Source organism: Herpailurus yagouaroundi, unplaced genomic scaffold (assembly GCF_014898765.1).
Source record: "Herpailurus yagouaroundi ecotype Mexico unplaced genomic scaffold, PumYag 191, whole genome shotgun sequence".
NCBI lineage: Eukaryota > Metazoa > Chordata > Mammalia > Carnivora > Felidae > Herpailurus > Herpailurus yagouaroundi.
The window spans coordinates 539,786-555,934 of record NW_024412422.1 but is presented as its reverse complement, the minus strand read 5'-3'; the positions used below and the strand labels follow the sequence as shown (position 1 = coordinate 555,934).

The 16,149-nt window shown below is 42.3% G+C and overlaps 1 protein-coding gene, 1 long non-coding RNA gene and 1 gene segment (V, D, J or C); 1 reads left to right on the top strand and 2 right to left on the bottom strand.

The window, feature by feature from the left end:
* The window catches only part of LOC121010111 (immunoglobulin lambda variable 3-9-like), a gene marked incomplete at its 3' end in the record, with an annotated part of 226,055 nt that overhangs the window by 136,984 nt on the left and 72,922 nt on the right, over nucleotides 1-16,149 (bottom strand).
* Nucleotides 1-16,149, top strand: part of LOC121010136 (uncharacterized) — a 67,999-nt gene that overhangs the window by 40,080 nt on the left and 11,770 nt on the right. The window lies entirely within an intron of this gene.
* The window catches only part of LOC121010132 (immunoglobulin lambda-1 light chain-like), a 152,113-nt gene that overhangs the window by 133,038 nt on the left and 2,926 nt on the right, over nucleotides 1-16,149 (bottom strand). Inside the window, exon 3 of one of the 9 annotated variants that reach the window (XM_040443492.1) lies at nucleotides 3,371-3,378. The exons of the other annotated variants lie outside the window; for them this stretch is intronic. Within the exon in view, the coding sequence (XP_040299426.1) occupies nucleotides 3,371-3,378 (8 nt within the window). The remainder of the gene's footprint in view (nucleotides 1-3,370; nucleotides 3,379-16,149) is intronic. 9 annotated transcript variants of the gene reach the window in all.

Here is a 16,149-nt window from a genome sequence, read left to right as displayed (position 1 = left end):
CTGCAGTATCCTGTTCTACTGCAGAACAGGATACTGCAGAGGTGAGCAGGGGCAGTGGGGGGGGGGGGCCAGCGCAGATTACACCACTCTAGTCCCTTGTCCCATACAATATAATGAATACCTGTGTGGTGAGCCAGGACACTGAATGAGAAGAGGGGTCCAGGCCATGGTGGAGGTGCCCTGATGCTGCTACCCAGGCCAGAGCTGGGCAAAGTCTCCTCTAGGCCTCTCTTATTCCCTTGCTGGAGGGACCTGCCATTTATGCAAATCAGCTGGGCCTCAGGCTGCTGTTGTGGAATTTTGTGGTTTCAGAGAAGGACTCAGCCCCAAGGGACACAGAGAGGGGAGGGGCAGCCTGATCCCATAGTCTGGGGCCAACATCTCCACCCCAGATTAGCTCCTGGGTTCACTCCTTGCCTGGCTAGTCCTGATACCTCAGAGGTGGAGTTTGTCTTTATTTTCTGAACACATTCTATAAGAGACACTCTGAGGTTTACACAGGTGCAGGGTGCTACATCAGATCACAGATCGTGGGCCATAGACACCAAATAAAGTCCATTTTCTATCAAGGGCTAATGGAGTAATCAAAACCATCATGGTGCTATAATAGTCTGTTCTTGGCTGTGAGCTGGTCATAGGGGCTGTGCCTCAGGATCCTCATTTTACAGTGAGGGGCAGGGGAAGGTCAGATGCAAAAAAAATATTGGTTGTATAAGAGAATGAGAGGGGACTTCAAAGATCAGTAACTCTTCAAGGGAATGTTTACCATAATTATGATGTCTTCAGTTGTTGGAAAAATGTATAATAAACATCTTAATGTGTAAGTTAAGTCGAAAAAGTTTACTGAGAAAAATCACTGTTTCAGGCACTGGGAAAGGGGTTATTAGAATTTTCTAGGCCCTACTCCCTTTAGGGAGGTACCTGGAGGGACGAGTGAGGGGGAGGTGGGAGGAACTTCCAGGAAGGAGGATCAGCTGTGTCTGGTAGGACAGAGGGCTGTCAGCACCTCCCAGAGGGAAGCAGAGGGACACGTGTGATCACAGGGAGGAAGGGTGTTTGTGGACTCTGAGAGCTTTTTGTTTCATGAGGGTGATGTAGGGCACGGTTTGGTGGGGGGCATTTTGCCTGCACTGTATTAGAGAAACAATCAACATCTCCATGAGCAGGACTGTACACACATAGTCTGAAGAATTTGTACTTGAGAGTGAAAGATGACACTGTAGACAAATGACCAATGTCAAATGACCTGAAGGTCTCAGATCCTGGTTACTACCCACCACTGACTATTAGAAGCCCTGATGCCCAGGCCCTCCCCATCGGCAGGTGGTTTTGGCAGGTGATCTCTGCTGCCCCCTGGTGGCCACTCCACACTTGCTGCTGGAGGTGTAGAAACCTCCCTTGTAAAGTGTAGATTCATAACCTATAGCTCAGGTCCTGATTCCTGATCCATGGACTATTGCCACAGTGAGGAATGACTTTTCGATGCATGACTTCTGCCTGCCCCAGGTTCTGGCATGAGGGGCCCAGATTACCCACGATAACATGAAAAGGCTCATTTGCAGGAGGAGAGCGCAGGTTTCACTGAGGAGTCCCTGTACCTGTCTCTCGTGTGATGGGAGGTCATGCAGGAGGTACCACAACTTAGCAGTGGGTTCACAGGACTGGCTCTTGCTGGTGCCAACGGTGGGTGCAAGGCTGCTCGGTGGTGGTGGAGGTAACCAGGGACTAATGTCCCAAAGACAGAGACAGGAGAGCATCCACCCAGCACACATGTATTCAGACCCACATTGGCCTGGCTCACATTCCATCCTGGGAATTCTGCATGAACAAGACACAGTCCCTACTGAAGACGGAACTTTAGTGCTGCTCTTGGGATGGTAAGAGAAACAAGCAGTGAGACATGTGTAGGAAGAGCCCTATTATCTCCTCAGGTAGTGGTGGGGGTGAGTGGGAGTAATTATCTGATAGAACAGGACAAACTTAAGGGGCTTTGGGTTCACACCCGGTTCAGGGCCAGGGTGGAGTTTCTCCTGAGGTGAGCATTCTCAGAACAGAGGGTGTGGTCAGGTGTGGTAAGAGGCCATTTCCAGTACTAAGTCAAGCTCTTTTGACAACAGCTTGGCACATAGAGAGGCCTCCGGGTGGAGGTTGCCAGAGCAGGGACAGGTTAATACATGTCCCAGTGCCTGGTATCTCCCTAGGTACCTGGGGGATGAAGTCACTCAGGACAGTGGTTATTATCCCTTGCATCCCCCCTTTACCCACGTAAAGCCACAGGGAGATTACTCCTTGTGCCTCTGGTCTTGGTCCCCTGTCTTGTCCCACAAGGGTAAACTGTCACTGGTCTCCCCAACACCCCAGACTGGCTGAGCTGAGCAGGAACATGAGGGAGGGGTGCATCTGAGAGGGAAGAGAGACTTGGGAGAGGCCTGCAGGTCCCCAGTCCCTGAGAGGCAGAGAGAAGAGCAGAGGCTGGCAGGTGCCAGGCAGCAACAGTCACCTGCACCAGGTGAGAAAGGCTGCCCAGGCTGAGAGGGGATGCGGGACAACTTCAGCCAGAATGTTCCAGGTCCTGAAGGGGACAGCTTCTTCCTCTCAGTTCTGGCAGCTGCCTGTCGGGGGCGCTGCTGCACTTGGCCATTGGGCCGCCTGAGGACCAGGGAGGCGCCAGCCCATTCATTGTCCTGTTGATGAGAAAGCCTATGGTGAGAATCTCCAGATGATAATTATCTGGAAAATATTCATTATCCTTTAACCTGAAAAATCCCTGGGAATACTATTTGGTCATAGGGATTCCCTCCAAAGATCATCATTTTAGTTCATTAGGTCAATCAGTAAATGTTAGATGAAATATTCCAAATTGCACTTGCCATGCTTTGGTGAGGAGATGATTTCCTGTCCTGTTTCTCCCCACTCCCACGAAGGTATCCCTCTGACATGAGCCAGGAGTGGAAATAGGGGAAGCTTATGCATTTCCCTCTTCTAAAATTCTTCATCTGTTGTTTTGACCTAATGAAATTGCTCTAAAAATTAGTTTCAAACACACAAGTCTAAGATTCGTGAAGGGAAATTCAACTTACGAAAAAATTTATTCAAGTCTTGGAAAAAGTCTTTTCCTCAGAGTGACACTGTGGCCAAAATACAGATGAAGCCACCACACAGGGTCAGCACAGGGGTGGGTGTGAGTCACTGTGGGTCAGACCTGTCTGGTGGAGGGGATGGGATCAGGGGGCTGTGGAAGGGCACTGGTGCCAAGAAAAAGTCCCCACGTGGGACACAAGATGGTGTCTGTACTTCCTCCACAGTTTGTGTAAAATCTAAGGAAGAAGAGCCTGGGGCATCAGGGGCCTGGTCCCCTCTTCACGAAGACGCAGGTAGCTCTTCGGGATGTGGGGATGCCTCACGCAGAACCAGACCTGACACAGCCCCAGCGTCCATGCAGGCTGCCTGTACCCAAGGAGAAGAGGAAGTCCCACAAGAGTGTGCTGAGACAGCTGTCTCCCCTCCTGAGTGACAGTGATTACAACTGGGGCCCATGTGATATTTAATGACACCGTAAATCTTTACCATCAACCATAAAACTCAGTTACAATCCCAATAGTCATAATAGCCCCCCAACTCTGCCAGTGTTCGTTAAGAGAAAACAGACCAGAACACAGAGGACCTGCTGGATTCTCCCACCCTGGAGGGTCAGGCCAGGACCAGGGAGGCCACCTGATCCTGAGGCCTGACCAGCAGCTGCTCAGAGGGCAGGTGGGAGTGAGAGTCAGTCTGTGTCAGGAGGGTTGTGTCCCGTCTCCCGTCCTTCTGTGTCACTGTGAGTCACTGCCAGCCATTTCTGCTGCCATGATAGCTGACACAGCAATGAACAGCCTTGTCCTGGCCCTTGTGGTCCTGGTCATGCTCAGGGGGCCATGTCCTTAACTTCCATACTCAGCATCAGACCCAAATGGTTGCTCATATCTGTATATATAACCAGCTCAGGACCTGGCTTGCCTTTGCTGGTACCAAGATGCATGTTCACATACGAGCTTATCTCCAGTGCAGGGGATCCTGGGCCTGCTCAGAGCAACCTACATGGAGGGAGGCAGGCTCAGGTCAGGGGAGACATGGAGCTTGTGAGAAGAGAGGAGAGGAGATGAGAGGAGAGCAGAGGAGAGGGGCCTCAGGAGAGGGGCCTGGGGGAATAATGGAAGGCTGAGTCAGAATGACTGGCCCAGCCCTGTGGACAGAAGTGAGGGCAAGCACCTGACCCCACGGACCCTGGGTGGGAGAGAGCAGGGCATCTGTGCTGCACACTGTGCCTCCCTGGGGGCCTCTCACTTGTGCTGGGAGCAGGGGAGTGGGAGTGAGGCCACCCAGTGTGTGGTCCTGGAGGATCAGCACCACAGGCACCTGGGAGCTGTTCCACATGCAGATGCCTGGGCCCCACCCTGACCCGCCTCAGCTGCATCTTATGAAGTACCTCTCCTCAGGAGACTGTGTGCTCACTGAGTGTCACAGACTCCGAGTCTAAGCCACTGTAGAAAATCTCACTTCCTCCCTTTGTCTCCCCAGGTCCTACTGGGCCACCTGGGACATGGGGCATAACAGTCTTGCTCTTGTCAAGTAAGCTTGATCCAGGTTCTAGACCCTGTAGTGATGTGGAAAAAGTGGTTTCAAAATATACTTTTGCATTCCCATCAACAGTGCAAAAGGGTTCCCCTTTCTCCACATCCTTGCCGACATTCACTGTTTGCTGTTATTAATGTTAGCCATTCTGACCGGTGTGAGGTGATATCTCATTGTGATTTTCATTTGTTTTTCTCTGATGATGAATGATATTGAGCATCTTTTCATGTGCCTGTTGGCCATCTGATGTCTTCTTTGGAAAAGTGTGTATTCATGTCTTCTGCCCATTTCTTTACTGGATTATTTGTTTTTTGGGTGTGGAGTTTGCTAAGTTGTTCATAGATTTTGTATACTAACCCTTTATCTGATATGTCATTTGCAAATATCTTCTCCCATTCTGTTGGTTGCCTTTTAGTTTTGTTGATTGTTTCCTTTGCAGTGCAGAAGCTTTTTATCTTGATGAGGTCCTAATAGTTCATTTTTGCTTTTAATTCCCTTGCCTTTGGAGATGTGTCAAGCAAGAAATTTCTGTGGCTGAGGTCAAAGAGATAATGTTACCTGCTTTCTCCTCTAGGGTTTTGATGGTTTCCTGCCTCACATTTAGGTCTTTCATCCGTTTTGAGTTTATTTTTGAGTGTGGTGTACGAAAGTGGTCTAGTTTCATTCTTCTGCATGTTGCTGTCCAGTTCTCCCAGAACCATTTGCTAAAGAGATTGTCTTTTTTCCATTGGATACTCTTTCCTGATTTGTCAAAGATTAGTTGGCCATACATTTGTGGGTCCAATTCTGGAGTCTCTATTCTATTCCATTGGTCTATGTGTCTGTTTTTGTGCCAATACCATACTGTCTTGATGATTACAGCTTTGTAGCAGAGGCTACAGTCTGGGATTGTGATGCCTCCCACTTTGGTTTTCTTCTTCAATATTACTTTGGCTATTCAGGGTCTTTTGTGGTTCCATACAAATTTTAGGATTGTTTGTTCTAGCTTTAAGAAGAATGCCGGTGCTATTTTGATAGGATTGCATTGAATGTATAGATTGCTTTGGGTGGTATTGGCATTTTAACAATATTTATTCTTCCAATCCATGAGCTTGGAATTTTTTTCCATTTCTTTGTGTCTTCTTCAATTTCCTTCATAAGCTTTCCATAGTTTTCAGCATACAGATCTTTTACATCTTTTGTCGGGTTTATTCCTAGGTATTTTGTGGTTCTTGGTGCAATTGTAAATGGGTTCAATTTCTTGATTTCTCTTTCTGTTGCTTCATTATTGGTGTACAGAAATGCAACCAATTTCTGTACATTGATTTTGTACCCTGCAACTTTGATGAATTAATGTATCAGTTCTAGTAGCCTTTTGGTGGAGTCTTTTGGGTTTTCAATATAGAGTTTCATGTTCTGTGAAAAGTGAAAGTTTGACTTCTTTCCCAACTTGGATGCCTTGTATTTTGTTTGGTTGTCTCACTGATGAGGCTAGGACTTCCAACACTATGTTAAATAACAGTGGTGAGAGTGGACATCCTTGTCATGTTCCTGATCTCAGGCGGAAAGTTCTCAGTTTTTCCCCATTGAGTATGATATTAGCTGTAGGCTTTTCACATATGGCTTTTATGATGTTTAGGTATGTTCCTTCTATCCCGAATTTCTTGAGGGTTTTTATTAAGAAAGGATGCTGTATTTTATTAAGAAAAGATGCTGTGTTAAGGAAAATGCTTTTTCTGCACCTATTGAGAGGATCATGTGGTTCTTGTCCTTTCTTTTATTGATGTGATATATCACATTGATTGTTTTGCAAATATTGAACAAGCCCTGCAGCCCAGGAATGAATCCCACTTGATCATGGTGAATCATTCTTTTCATATGCTGTTGGATTTGATTTGCTAGTATCTTGTTGAGAATTTTTGCATTCATGTTCATCAAGGATACTGGCCTGTAATTCCTGTTTTGTGGGGTCTCTGTCTTTTGGGAATCAAAGTAATGCTGGCTTCATAGAATGAGTCTTAAAGCTTTCCTTCCATTTCTATTTTTTTGGAACAGCTTGAGAAGGATAGGTATTAACTCTGCTTTAAATGTCTGGTAGAATTCCCAGGGAAGCCATCTGGCCCAGGACTCTTATTTGTTTGGAGATTTTTGATAACTGATTCAATTTCTTCACTAGTTATGGGTCTGTTCAAATTTTCTATTTCTTCCCCTTTGAGTTTTGGTAGTGTGTGAGTATCTAGGAATGTGTCCATTTTTTCCAGGTTGTCCGGTTGGCATATAATTTTTCCTAGTATTCTCTGATAATTGTTTGCATTTCTGAAAGATTGGTTGTGATAAGTCCATTTTAATTCGTGATTTTATCTATTTGGGTCTTCTCTGTTTTCTTTTTGAGAAGTCTGGCTGGGGGGTTATCAATTTGGTTTATTTCTTCAAAAAAACGTCTCTTAGTTTCATCGATCTGTTTTAGTTTCATTCTATTTATTTTATTTCCACTCTGATCTTTTTCTCTTCTTTTCATGGCCTTTGTGTTTCTTTGTTGTTTTGCTTCTAGTTCTTTTAGGTGTGCTGTTAGATTTTGTGTTTGGGATTATTCTTGTTTCTTGAGATAGGCCTGGATTACAATGTATTTTCTTCTTAGGACTGCTTTTGCTGCATCCCAAAGGGTTTGGAGCATCGCATTTTCATTTTCATTTGTTTCCATATGTTTTTAAATTTCTTCTTTAATTGCCTGGTTGACCCATTTATTCTTTAGTAGGATGTTCTTTAACCTCCATGCATTTGGAGGTTTTCCAAACTTTTTCCTGTGGTTGATTTCTAGTTTCATAGCATTGTGATCTAAAAATGTGCATGGTCAACAGGCACATGAAAAGATGCTCAACGTCGCTCCTCATCAGGGAAATACAAATCAAAACCACACTCAGATATCACCTCACGCAAGTCAGAGTGGCCAAAATGAACAAATCAGGAGACTATAGATGCTGGAGAGGATGTGGAGAAACGGGAACCCTCTTGCACTGTTGGTGGGAATGCAAATTGGTGCAGCCACTCTGGAAAGCAGTGTGGAGGTTCCTCAGAAAATTAAAAATAGACCTACCCTATGACCCAGCAATAGCACTGCTAGGAATTTACCCAAGGGATACAGGAATACTGATGCATAGGGGCACTTGTACCCCAATGTTTATAGCAGCACTCTCAACAATAGCCAAATTATGGAAAGAGCCTAAATGTCCATCAACTGATGAATGGATAAAGAAATTGTGGTTTATATACACAATGGAGTACTACGTGGCAATGAGAAAGAATGAAATATGGCCCTTTGTAGCAACATGGATGGAACTGGAGAGTGTGATGCTAAGTGAAATAAGCCATACAGAGAAGTACAGATACCGTATGTTTTCACTCTTATGTGGATCCTGAGAAACTTAACAGAAACCCATGGAGGAGGGGCAGGAAAAAAAAAAAAAAGAGGTTAGAATGGGAGAGAGCCAAAGCATAAGAGACTCTTAAAAAGTGAGAACAAACTGAGGGTTGATGGGGAGTGGGAGGGAGGGAGGGTGGGTGATGGGTATTGAGGAGGGCACCTTTTGGCATGAGCACTGGGTGTTGTATGGAAACCAATTTGACAATAAATTTCATATATTGAAAAAAAATTAAAAAATAAAAAAATTAAAAAAATTAAAAAAAATAAAAATGTGCATGGTATGGCTAATTATTTCATATTTATTGAGGGCTCTTTTGTGACCCACTATGTGATCTATCTTGGAGAATGTTCCATGTGTACTCGAGAAGAATGTGTATTCTGCAGCTTTAGGATGAAAAGCTCTGAATATATCTGTCAAATCCATCTGGTCCAGTGTATCATTCAGAGCCATTGTTTCTTTATTGATTTTCTGCTCATATGATCCATCCATACCTGTAAGTGGAATATTAAAGTCCCCTGCAATTACTGCATTCTTATCGGTAAGATTGCTTATATTTGCAATTAATTGTTTTATATATTTGGGTGCTTCTGAATTTGGTGCTACTGAATTTATAATTGTTAGCTCTTATTGATGGATAGACCCCATAATTATGATATAATGCCCTTCTTCATCTCTTGTTACTGCCTTTAGTTTAAAATCTAGTTTGTCTGATATAAGTATGGGTACTCCAGCTTTCTTTTGACTTCCACTAGCCTGATAAATGGTTCTTAATCCCCTCACTTTCTTTTTTTTTTTTCTTAATTTTTAATCTTTATTTATTTTTGAGAGGCAGAGGCACAGAGTATGAACAGAGAGAGAGGGAGACACAGAATAGTAGCAGGCTCCAGGCTCTGAGCTGTCAGCACAGAACCCGAAGTGGGGCTCGAACCCACAAACCATGAGATCATGACCTAAGCCGAAGTCAGACACTCAACTGACTGAGCCACCCAGGCACCTCACCATCCCCTCACTTTCAATCTGAAGGTGTCCTCAGGTCTAAAATGGGTCTCTTGTAGACAGCAAATAGATGGGTCTTGTGTTTCTATCCATTCTGATACCCCATGTCTTTTGATTGGAGCATTTAGTCCATTTACATTCAGTGTTAATTATTGAAAGATATGGATTTAGAATCATTGTGTTATCTGTATGTTTCATGCTTGTAGTGATGTCTCTGGTCCTTTGTGATTTTTGTAACATTCCACTCACAGAATCCCCTTTAGGATCTCCTGTAGGTCTGGTTTAGTGGTGATGAATTCCTTTAGTTTTTGTTTGTCTGGGAAAATCTTTATCTCTCCTCCTATTCTGAATGACAGCCTTACTGGATAAAGGATCCTTGGCTGCATATTTTTTTTCCTATTCAGCCCTTTGAATATTTCCTGTCACTCCCTTCTGGCATGCCAAGTTTCAGTGGATAGTTCTGCTACTACCCTTATGTGTCTAGCCTTGTAGGTTAAGGCCCTTTTGTCCCTACCTGCTTTCAGCATTCTCTCTTTATCTTTGTGTTTTGCCAGTTTCACTATTATATGTCATGCAGAAGATCGATTCCTGTTACGTCTGATGGGAGTTCTCTGTGCCTCCTGGATTTCAATGTCTGTTTCCTTCCCCAGACTGGAGAAGTTCTCAGCTATGATTTGTTCAAGTACACCTTCTGCCCCTTTCTCCTCCTCTTCTTCTTCTTCTTCTTCTTCTTCTTCTTCTTCTTCTTCGACTCCTATGATACGGATATTATTCTGTTTTATTGAATCACTTAGTTCTCTAATTATCCCCTCATGGTCTAGAATTTTTTTAATCTTTTTCTCAGCTTCATCTTTTTCCATAATTTTATTTCCTATTTCACCTATTCTCCCATCTGCCTCTTCAATCTTTGCTGTCACCACCTCTAGTTTATTTTGTACCTCATTTACAACGTTTTTAAATTCATCATGACTATTTGTTTAGATCCTTGATCTCTGCAGAAATAGATTCTCTGCTGTCTTCTATGCTTTTTTCAGGCCCAGTGATTAATCTTATGACTATTATTCTAAATTCTTGTTCAGTTGTATTTTTGATGCCTGTTTTGGTACCTGTTTTGATCAACTCTTTAGCTGTCATGTCTTCCTGAAATTTCTTTTGAGGAGAATTCTTCCATTTCATCATGTTGGCTAGTTTTCTGTCCCTTATGTGTTTTAAAAGCTTGTTATGTGCCCTGCACCTGTGAGCACTACTCTATTCACTGTCCAGGGCCTGGCCCTTCATGAGGTGCTTTTTTTTTTTTTTTTTTTTTGGAGTGTGTTACTTGCTCTCTGTTTTTGTGACTTTGGTTGCTTTAATCTGCCTACTCGTAGTAATGTTTTGGACCCTCCACCAGGTGTGCTTTGATTTTTTTCCCTGCAGTATCCCTGGAGAGGAAAACAAACAAACCAACAAAAAACAAAAACAAACACACCAAAAGCAAAAACCCAGAAACACCAGTTACAAGTACACAACAGGGTGGAGGTGGTGCTAATGGAAGAGGCCTTATCCCATACAAAGAGAGATATGACAGGGGCGAGGAAAAAGAAAAGAACAGAAAAGAAAATTGACCAGACAGAGAAACTATATGGCTTAATCCAGAGAGAGAGAGAGAGAGAGAAAGGAAAACAAAGGAGATGCAGAACAGGTATAAAGAGAATAGATTAAATATGTCTGCTTAAACACACCAACAACCAGAATAACCAGACTAGAGGAGGGAAGAGATAAGAAAATGGAAAAAAGGGAAAAAAATATGTATATAATAAGAATTGTCTGATAATTAAATCAGGAAAATGCAAAACTGCTGGGTGCGTTGGAACTGGTGGCAGTGCTGGTCTGGAGGAGAGGCTGTCTAGTTCTTCAGCATCAATCCCGTGCCAGTAAATACCAGTTATCAGGCACGGAGGGGCATGGATTGGTGTAGATGTGTCCCGCCTCCACTGTAGGCCTGCTGTCATTCCCTGAAGCCCCACTTGTTGGTGATGGGGAGAAAAATGGCGACACCCCGGTCTCTCCTCCATGGACTGGGTGTCCCAAACTACTCTGTTCAGGCAGTCTTCACTGTGCCACTGGTGCAATCGAGGCAGTTTGTCCTGCTCCACCGACTCCCGTGCCTCCCTGGCACTTGGCTGGAATTTAAACCCCAATGTCTTAAAGGATCCCATTCCATGCCCCAATTCCAAGGAAGTGCCACTCCATGCCACCAGTATACAGTTTCTGGCTGGTGGGCACAGGCAGTCTTTGTCCTTTGAACAGTTATATATCTTCTTCCCACAGCCCTCCAGGGAGGGGATTGCTTTCTCCCACTGTGGACTTCGCCTCTGAACTAGTTGCTGAGCCTGGGGCTGGCTCCTCTCCTCCCCAGGTGCATGAACAGGGAAGCTGGCCCCAGTCCAGAGAAAGCCCTGCAGATAGAGATTGGATGTTTCTCTGTCCCAGCTTGACATTTCAAATGGGAATAGGATCACCCTGGAAACAAGATATCCCACTTCCTTTCCTCTCTGCTCCTGGAGACCAGATGTTTCCAGCAACTTCTGGGCCAGCATACATACAGACATTCTCCACTGGCATCTTCCAATTTCCCAGGATTCTGGATGTTTATTTAAAAAAATTTTTTTTAATGTTTATTTATTTTTGAGACACACACACACACACACACACACACACACAAACAGATGGAGTGTGAGCAAGGGAGGGGCAGAGATAAAGTGAGACAGAATCTCAAGCAGGCTCCAGGCTCTGAGCTGTCAGCACAGAGCCTGATGCAGGTCTTCCTTGAACCCATGAACCGTGAGATCATGACCTGAGCTGAAGCCAGATGCTTAACTGACTGAGCCACTCAGGCACCTGCAGACAATCTAGATTTTAAAATAAATACTGTGACAAGAGATGAAGAAGGGTATTATATCACAATTAAGGGGTTCTATCCACCAAGAAGACCTAACAATTGTAAACATTTATGCTCCAAACGTGGTAGAACCCAAATATATAAATCAATTAATTGCATACATACAGAAACTCATTGATACTCATACCATAATAGTAGAGGACTTCAACACCCCACATACAACAATGGACAGATCATCTAAACAGAAAATCCACAAGGAAACAGTGGTTTTGAATGACACAGTGGACCAGATGGACTTAACAGATACATTCAGAACATTTCATTCTAAAGCAGCTGGATACAAATTCTTCTCTAGTGCATGTGGAACATTCTCCAGAATAGATCACATACTGGGACACAAATCACCCCTCAACAAGTACAAAAAGATCGAGATCATAACATGCAGATTTTCAGACCACAACGCTATAAAACCAAAATCAACCACAAGAAAAAATGTGGAACGATAACAAATACTTGGAGACTAAAGAACATCCTACTAAAGAATGTATGGGCTAACCAAGAAGTTAAAAAGGAAATTAAAAAGTACATAGAAGCCAATGAAAATGAGAACATCACAGCCCAAAACCTCTGGGACGCAGCAAAGGCAGTCATAAGAGGGAAGTATATAGCAATCCAGGCCTTCCTAAAGAAGAAAGAAAGGTCTCAAATACATAACCTAATCTTACACCTTAAAGAACTGGAAAAAGAACAGCAAATAAAACCCCAAACCAGCAGAAGACGGAGAATAATAAAGATTAGAGTAGAAATCAATGCTATCAAAACAAACAAACAAGCAAACAAAACAGTAGAACAGATCAATGAAACCAGGAGCTGGTTCTTTGAAAGAATTAACAAAATTGATATACCACTAGTCAGTCTGATCAAAAAGAAAAAGGAAAGGACCCAAATAAATAAAATCAAGAATGAAAGAGGAGAGATCACAACTGACACAGCAGAAATACAAACAATAATAAGAGAATATTATGAGAAATTTTATGCCAGAAAAAAGGACAATCTGGAAGAAATGGACAGATTCCTAGAAACATATAAACTACCAAAACTGAAACAAGAAGAAATAGAAAATTTGAACAGATCCATAACCAGTAAAGAAATCAAATTAGTAATCAAAAGTCTCCAAAAAAATAAGAGTCCAGGGCCGGATGGCTTTCCAGGGGAATTCTACCAAACATTTAAAGAAGAGTTAACACCTATACTTTTGAAGCTGTTCCAAAAAATAGAAATGGAAGGAAAAGTTCCAAACTCATTCTGTGAATCCAGAATTACCTTGATTCCAAAACCAAAGACCCCTACCAAAAAGAACTACAGACCAATTTTCCTAATGAACATGGATGCAAAAATCCTCAACAAGACATTAGCCAATTGGATCCAACAATACATTAAAAGAATTATTCACCATGATCAAGTTGGATTTATAGCTGGAATGCAGGGATGGTTCAATATTTGCAAAACAATCAATGTGATACATCACATCAATAAAAGAAAGGACAAGAACTACATGATCCTCTCAATAGATGCAGAGAAAGCATTTGACAAAGTACAGCATCCTTTTTTGATAAAAACCCTCAAGAATGTAGGGATAGAAGGAGTGTACCTCAAGATCATAAACATCATATATGAAAGACTCACTGCTAATATCATCCTCAATGGGAAAATACTGAGAGCTTTCCCCCCAAGGTCAGGAACACCGCAGGGATGTCCACTCTCTCCACTGTTCTTCAACATAGTATTGGAAGTCTTAATCTCAGCAGTCAGACAACACAAAGAAATAAAGGCATCCAAATCAGCAAGGAGGAAGTCAAACTTTCACTCCTTGCAGATGACATGATGCTCTATATGGAAAATCCAAAAGATTCCACCAAAAAACTGCTAGAACTGATCCATGAATTCAACAAAGTCATAGGATATAAAATCAATCCACAGAAATCAGTTGCATTCCTATATACCTTTAATAAAGCAACAGAAAGAGAAATGAAAGAATCGAACCCATTTACAATTGCACTAAAAACCATAAACCTAGGAATAAATCTAACCAAAGAAGTGAAAAATTTATACACCAAAAACGAAAAAAAGCTTATGACAGAAATTGAAGAAGACACACACAAAAAAGGAAAAATATCCCATGTTCATGGATTGGAAGAACAAATATTGTTAAAATGTCAATACTACCCAAAGCAATATACACATTCAATGCAATCCCAATCAAAATAACACCAGCATTCTTCCCAGAGCTAGAACAAACAATCCTTAAATCTTTATGGAACCAGAAAACACCCCGAATAGTCAAAACAGTCCCCAAAAAGAAAACCAAAGCTGGAGGCATTACCATCCCGGACTTTAAGATGTATTACAAGGGTGTAATCATCAAGACAGTATGGTACTGTCACAAAAACAGACACTCAGATCAATGGAACAGAATAGAAAATCCAGAAATGGACCCACAAGTGTATGGCCAACTAATCTTTGACAAAACTGGAAAGAATATCCAATGGAATAAAGACAGTCTCTTCAGCAAATGGTGCTGGGAAAACTGGACAGCGGCATGCAGAAGAATGAACCTGGACCTATTTCTTACACCATCCACAAAAATAAACTCAAAATGGATGAAAGACTTAAATGTAAGACAGGAAGCCATCAAAATCCTTGAGGAGAAAGCAGGCAAATTCTCTTTGACCTTGGCTGCAGCAACTTCTTACTCAACATGTCTTCAGAGGCAAGGGAAACAAAAGCAAAAATGAACTATTGGGACCTTACCAAGATAAAAGGCTTCTTGCACAGGTAAGGAAATAATCAGTAAAACTAAAAGGCAACTGACAGAACAGGAGAAGATATTTGCAAATGACATATCAAATAAGGCTTAGTATCCAAAATCTATAGAGAACTTATCAAACTCAACACCCAAAAAACCAAATAATCCAGTGAAGAAATGGGCAAAAGACATGAATAGACACTTCTCCAAAGAAGACATCCAGATGGCCAACCGACACATGAAAAAATGCTCAACATCACTCATCATCGGGGAAATAGAAGTCAAAACCACAATGAGATACCACCTCACACCTGTCAGAATGGCTAACATTAACAACACAGGCAACAACAGTTGTTGGTGAGGATGCAGAGAAAGAGGATCTTTTACTGCTGGTGGGAATGCAAACTGGTTCAGTCATTCTGGAAAACAGTATGGAGTTTCCTCAAAAAACTAAAAATAGAACTACCCCATGACCCAGCAACTGCACTACTAGGTATTTATCCAAGGGATACAGGTATGCTGTTTCAAAGGGGCACATGCACCCCAATATTGATAGCAGCACTACTGACAATAGCCAAAGTATGGGAAGAGCCCAAATGTCCATCAACGAATGAATGAATAAAGAAGATGTGTTATATGCAATGGAGTATTACTTGGCAATGAAAAAGAATGAAATCTCACCATTTGCAACTACATGGCTAGAACTAAAATGTATTATGCTAAGCAAAACTAGCCAGTTGGAGATAGACAAATATCATAAAACTTCACTCATATGAGGAATTTAAGATAAAAAAAATGAGCATAATGGAAGGGAAGCAAAAATAATGTAAAAACAGGGAGGGGGACAAAACACAAGAGACTTAAATACAGAGAACAAACTGAAGATTAATGGAGAGGTTGTGGGGAGGATGGGCTAAATGGTTAAGGGGCATTAGGGAGGACACTTTTGGGATGAGCACTGGGTATTATACATTGGGGATGAATCACTGGAATCTACTTCTGAAATCATTATAGCACTATATGCTAACTAACTTGCATGTAAATTTAAAAAAATGATACATTTATCATGATGAGCATTGAGTAATGTATAGAATTATTGAATCATTATATTGTACACCTGAACCTAACATAACACTGTGTGTTAACTATCCTGGAAATAAAATAATTTTTAAAAAAGGATTTTTTTTGTTTATACCTTTTTTTTTTAGTAATTAATTTTTTTAATGTTTATTTCTTTGAGAAAGAGAGAGAGAGACAATGAGAGAGAGACAGACAGACTGACAGACAGAGAATCCCAAGCAGGCTCCATGCTGTCAGCACAGAGCTCAACTCAGGGCTCGATCTCACGAACCGTAAGATCATAACCAGGGAAACCTAAATAGTCAGACATTTAACTGACTGAGCCATCCAGGCAACCCCTGTTTATTCAGTATTTTAAATATGTTAATTGCTGC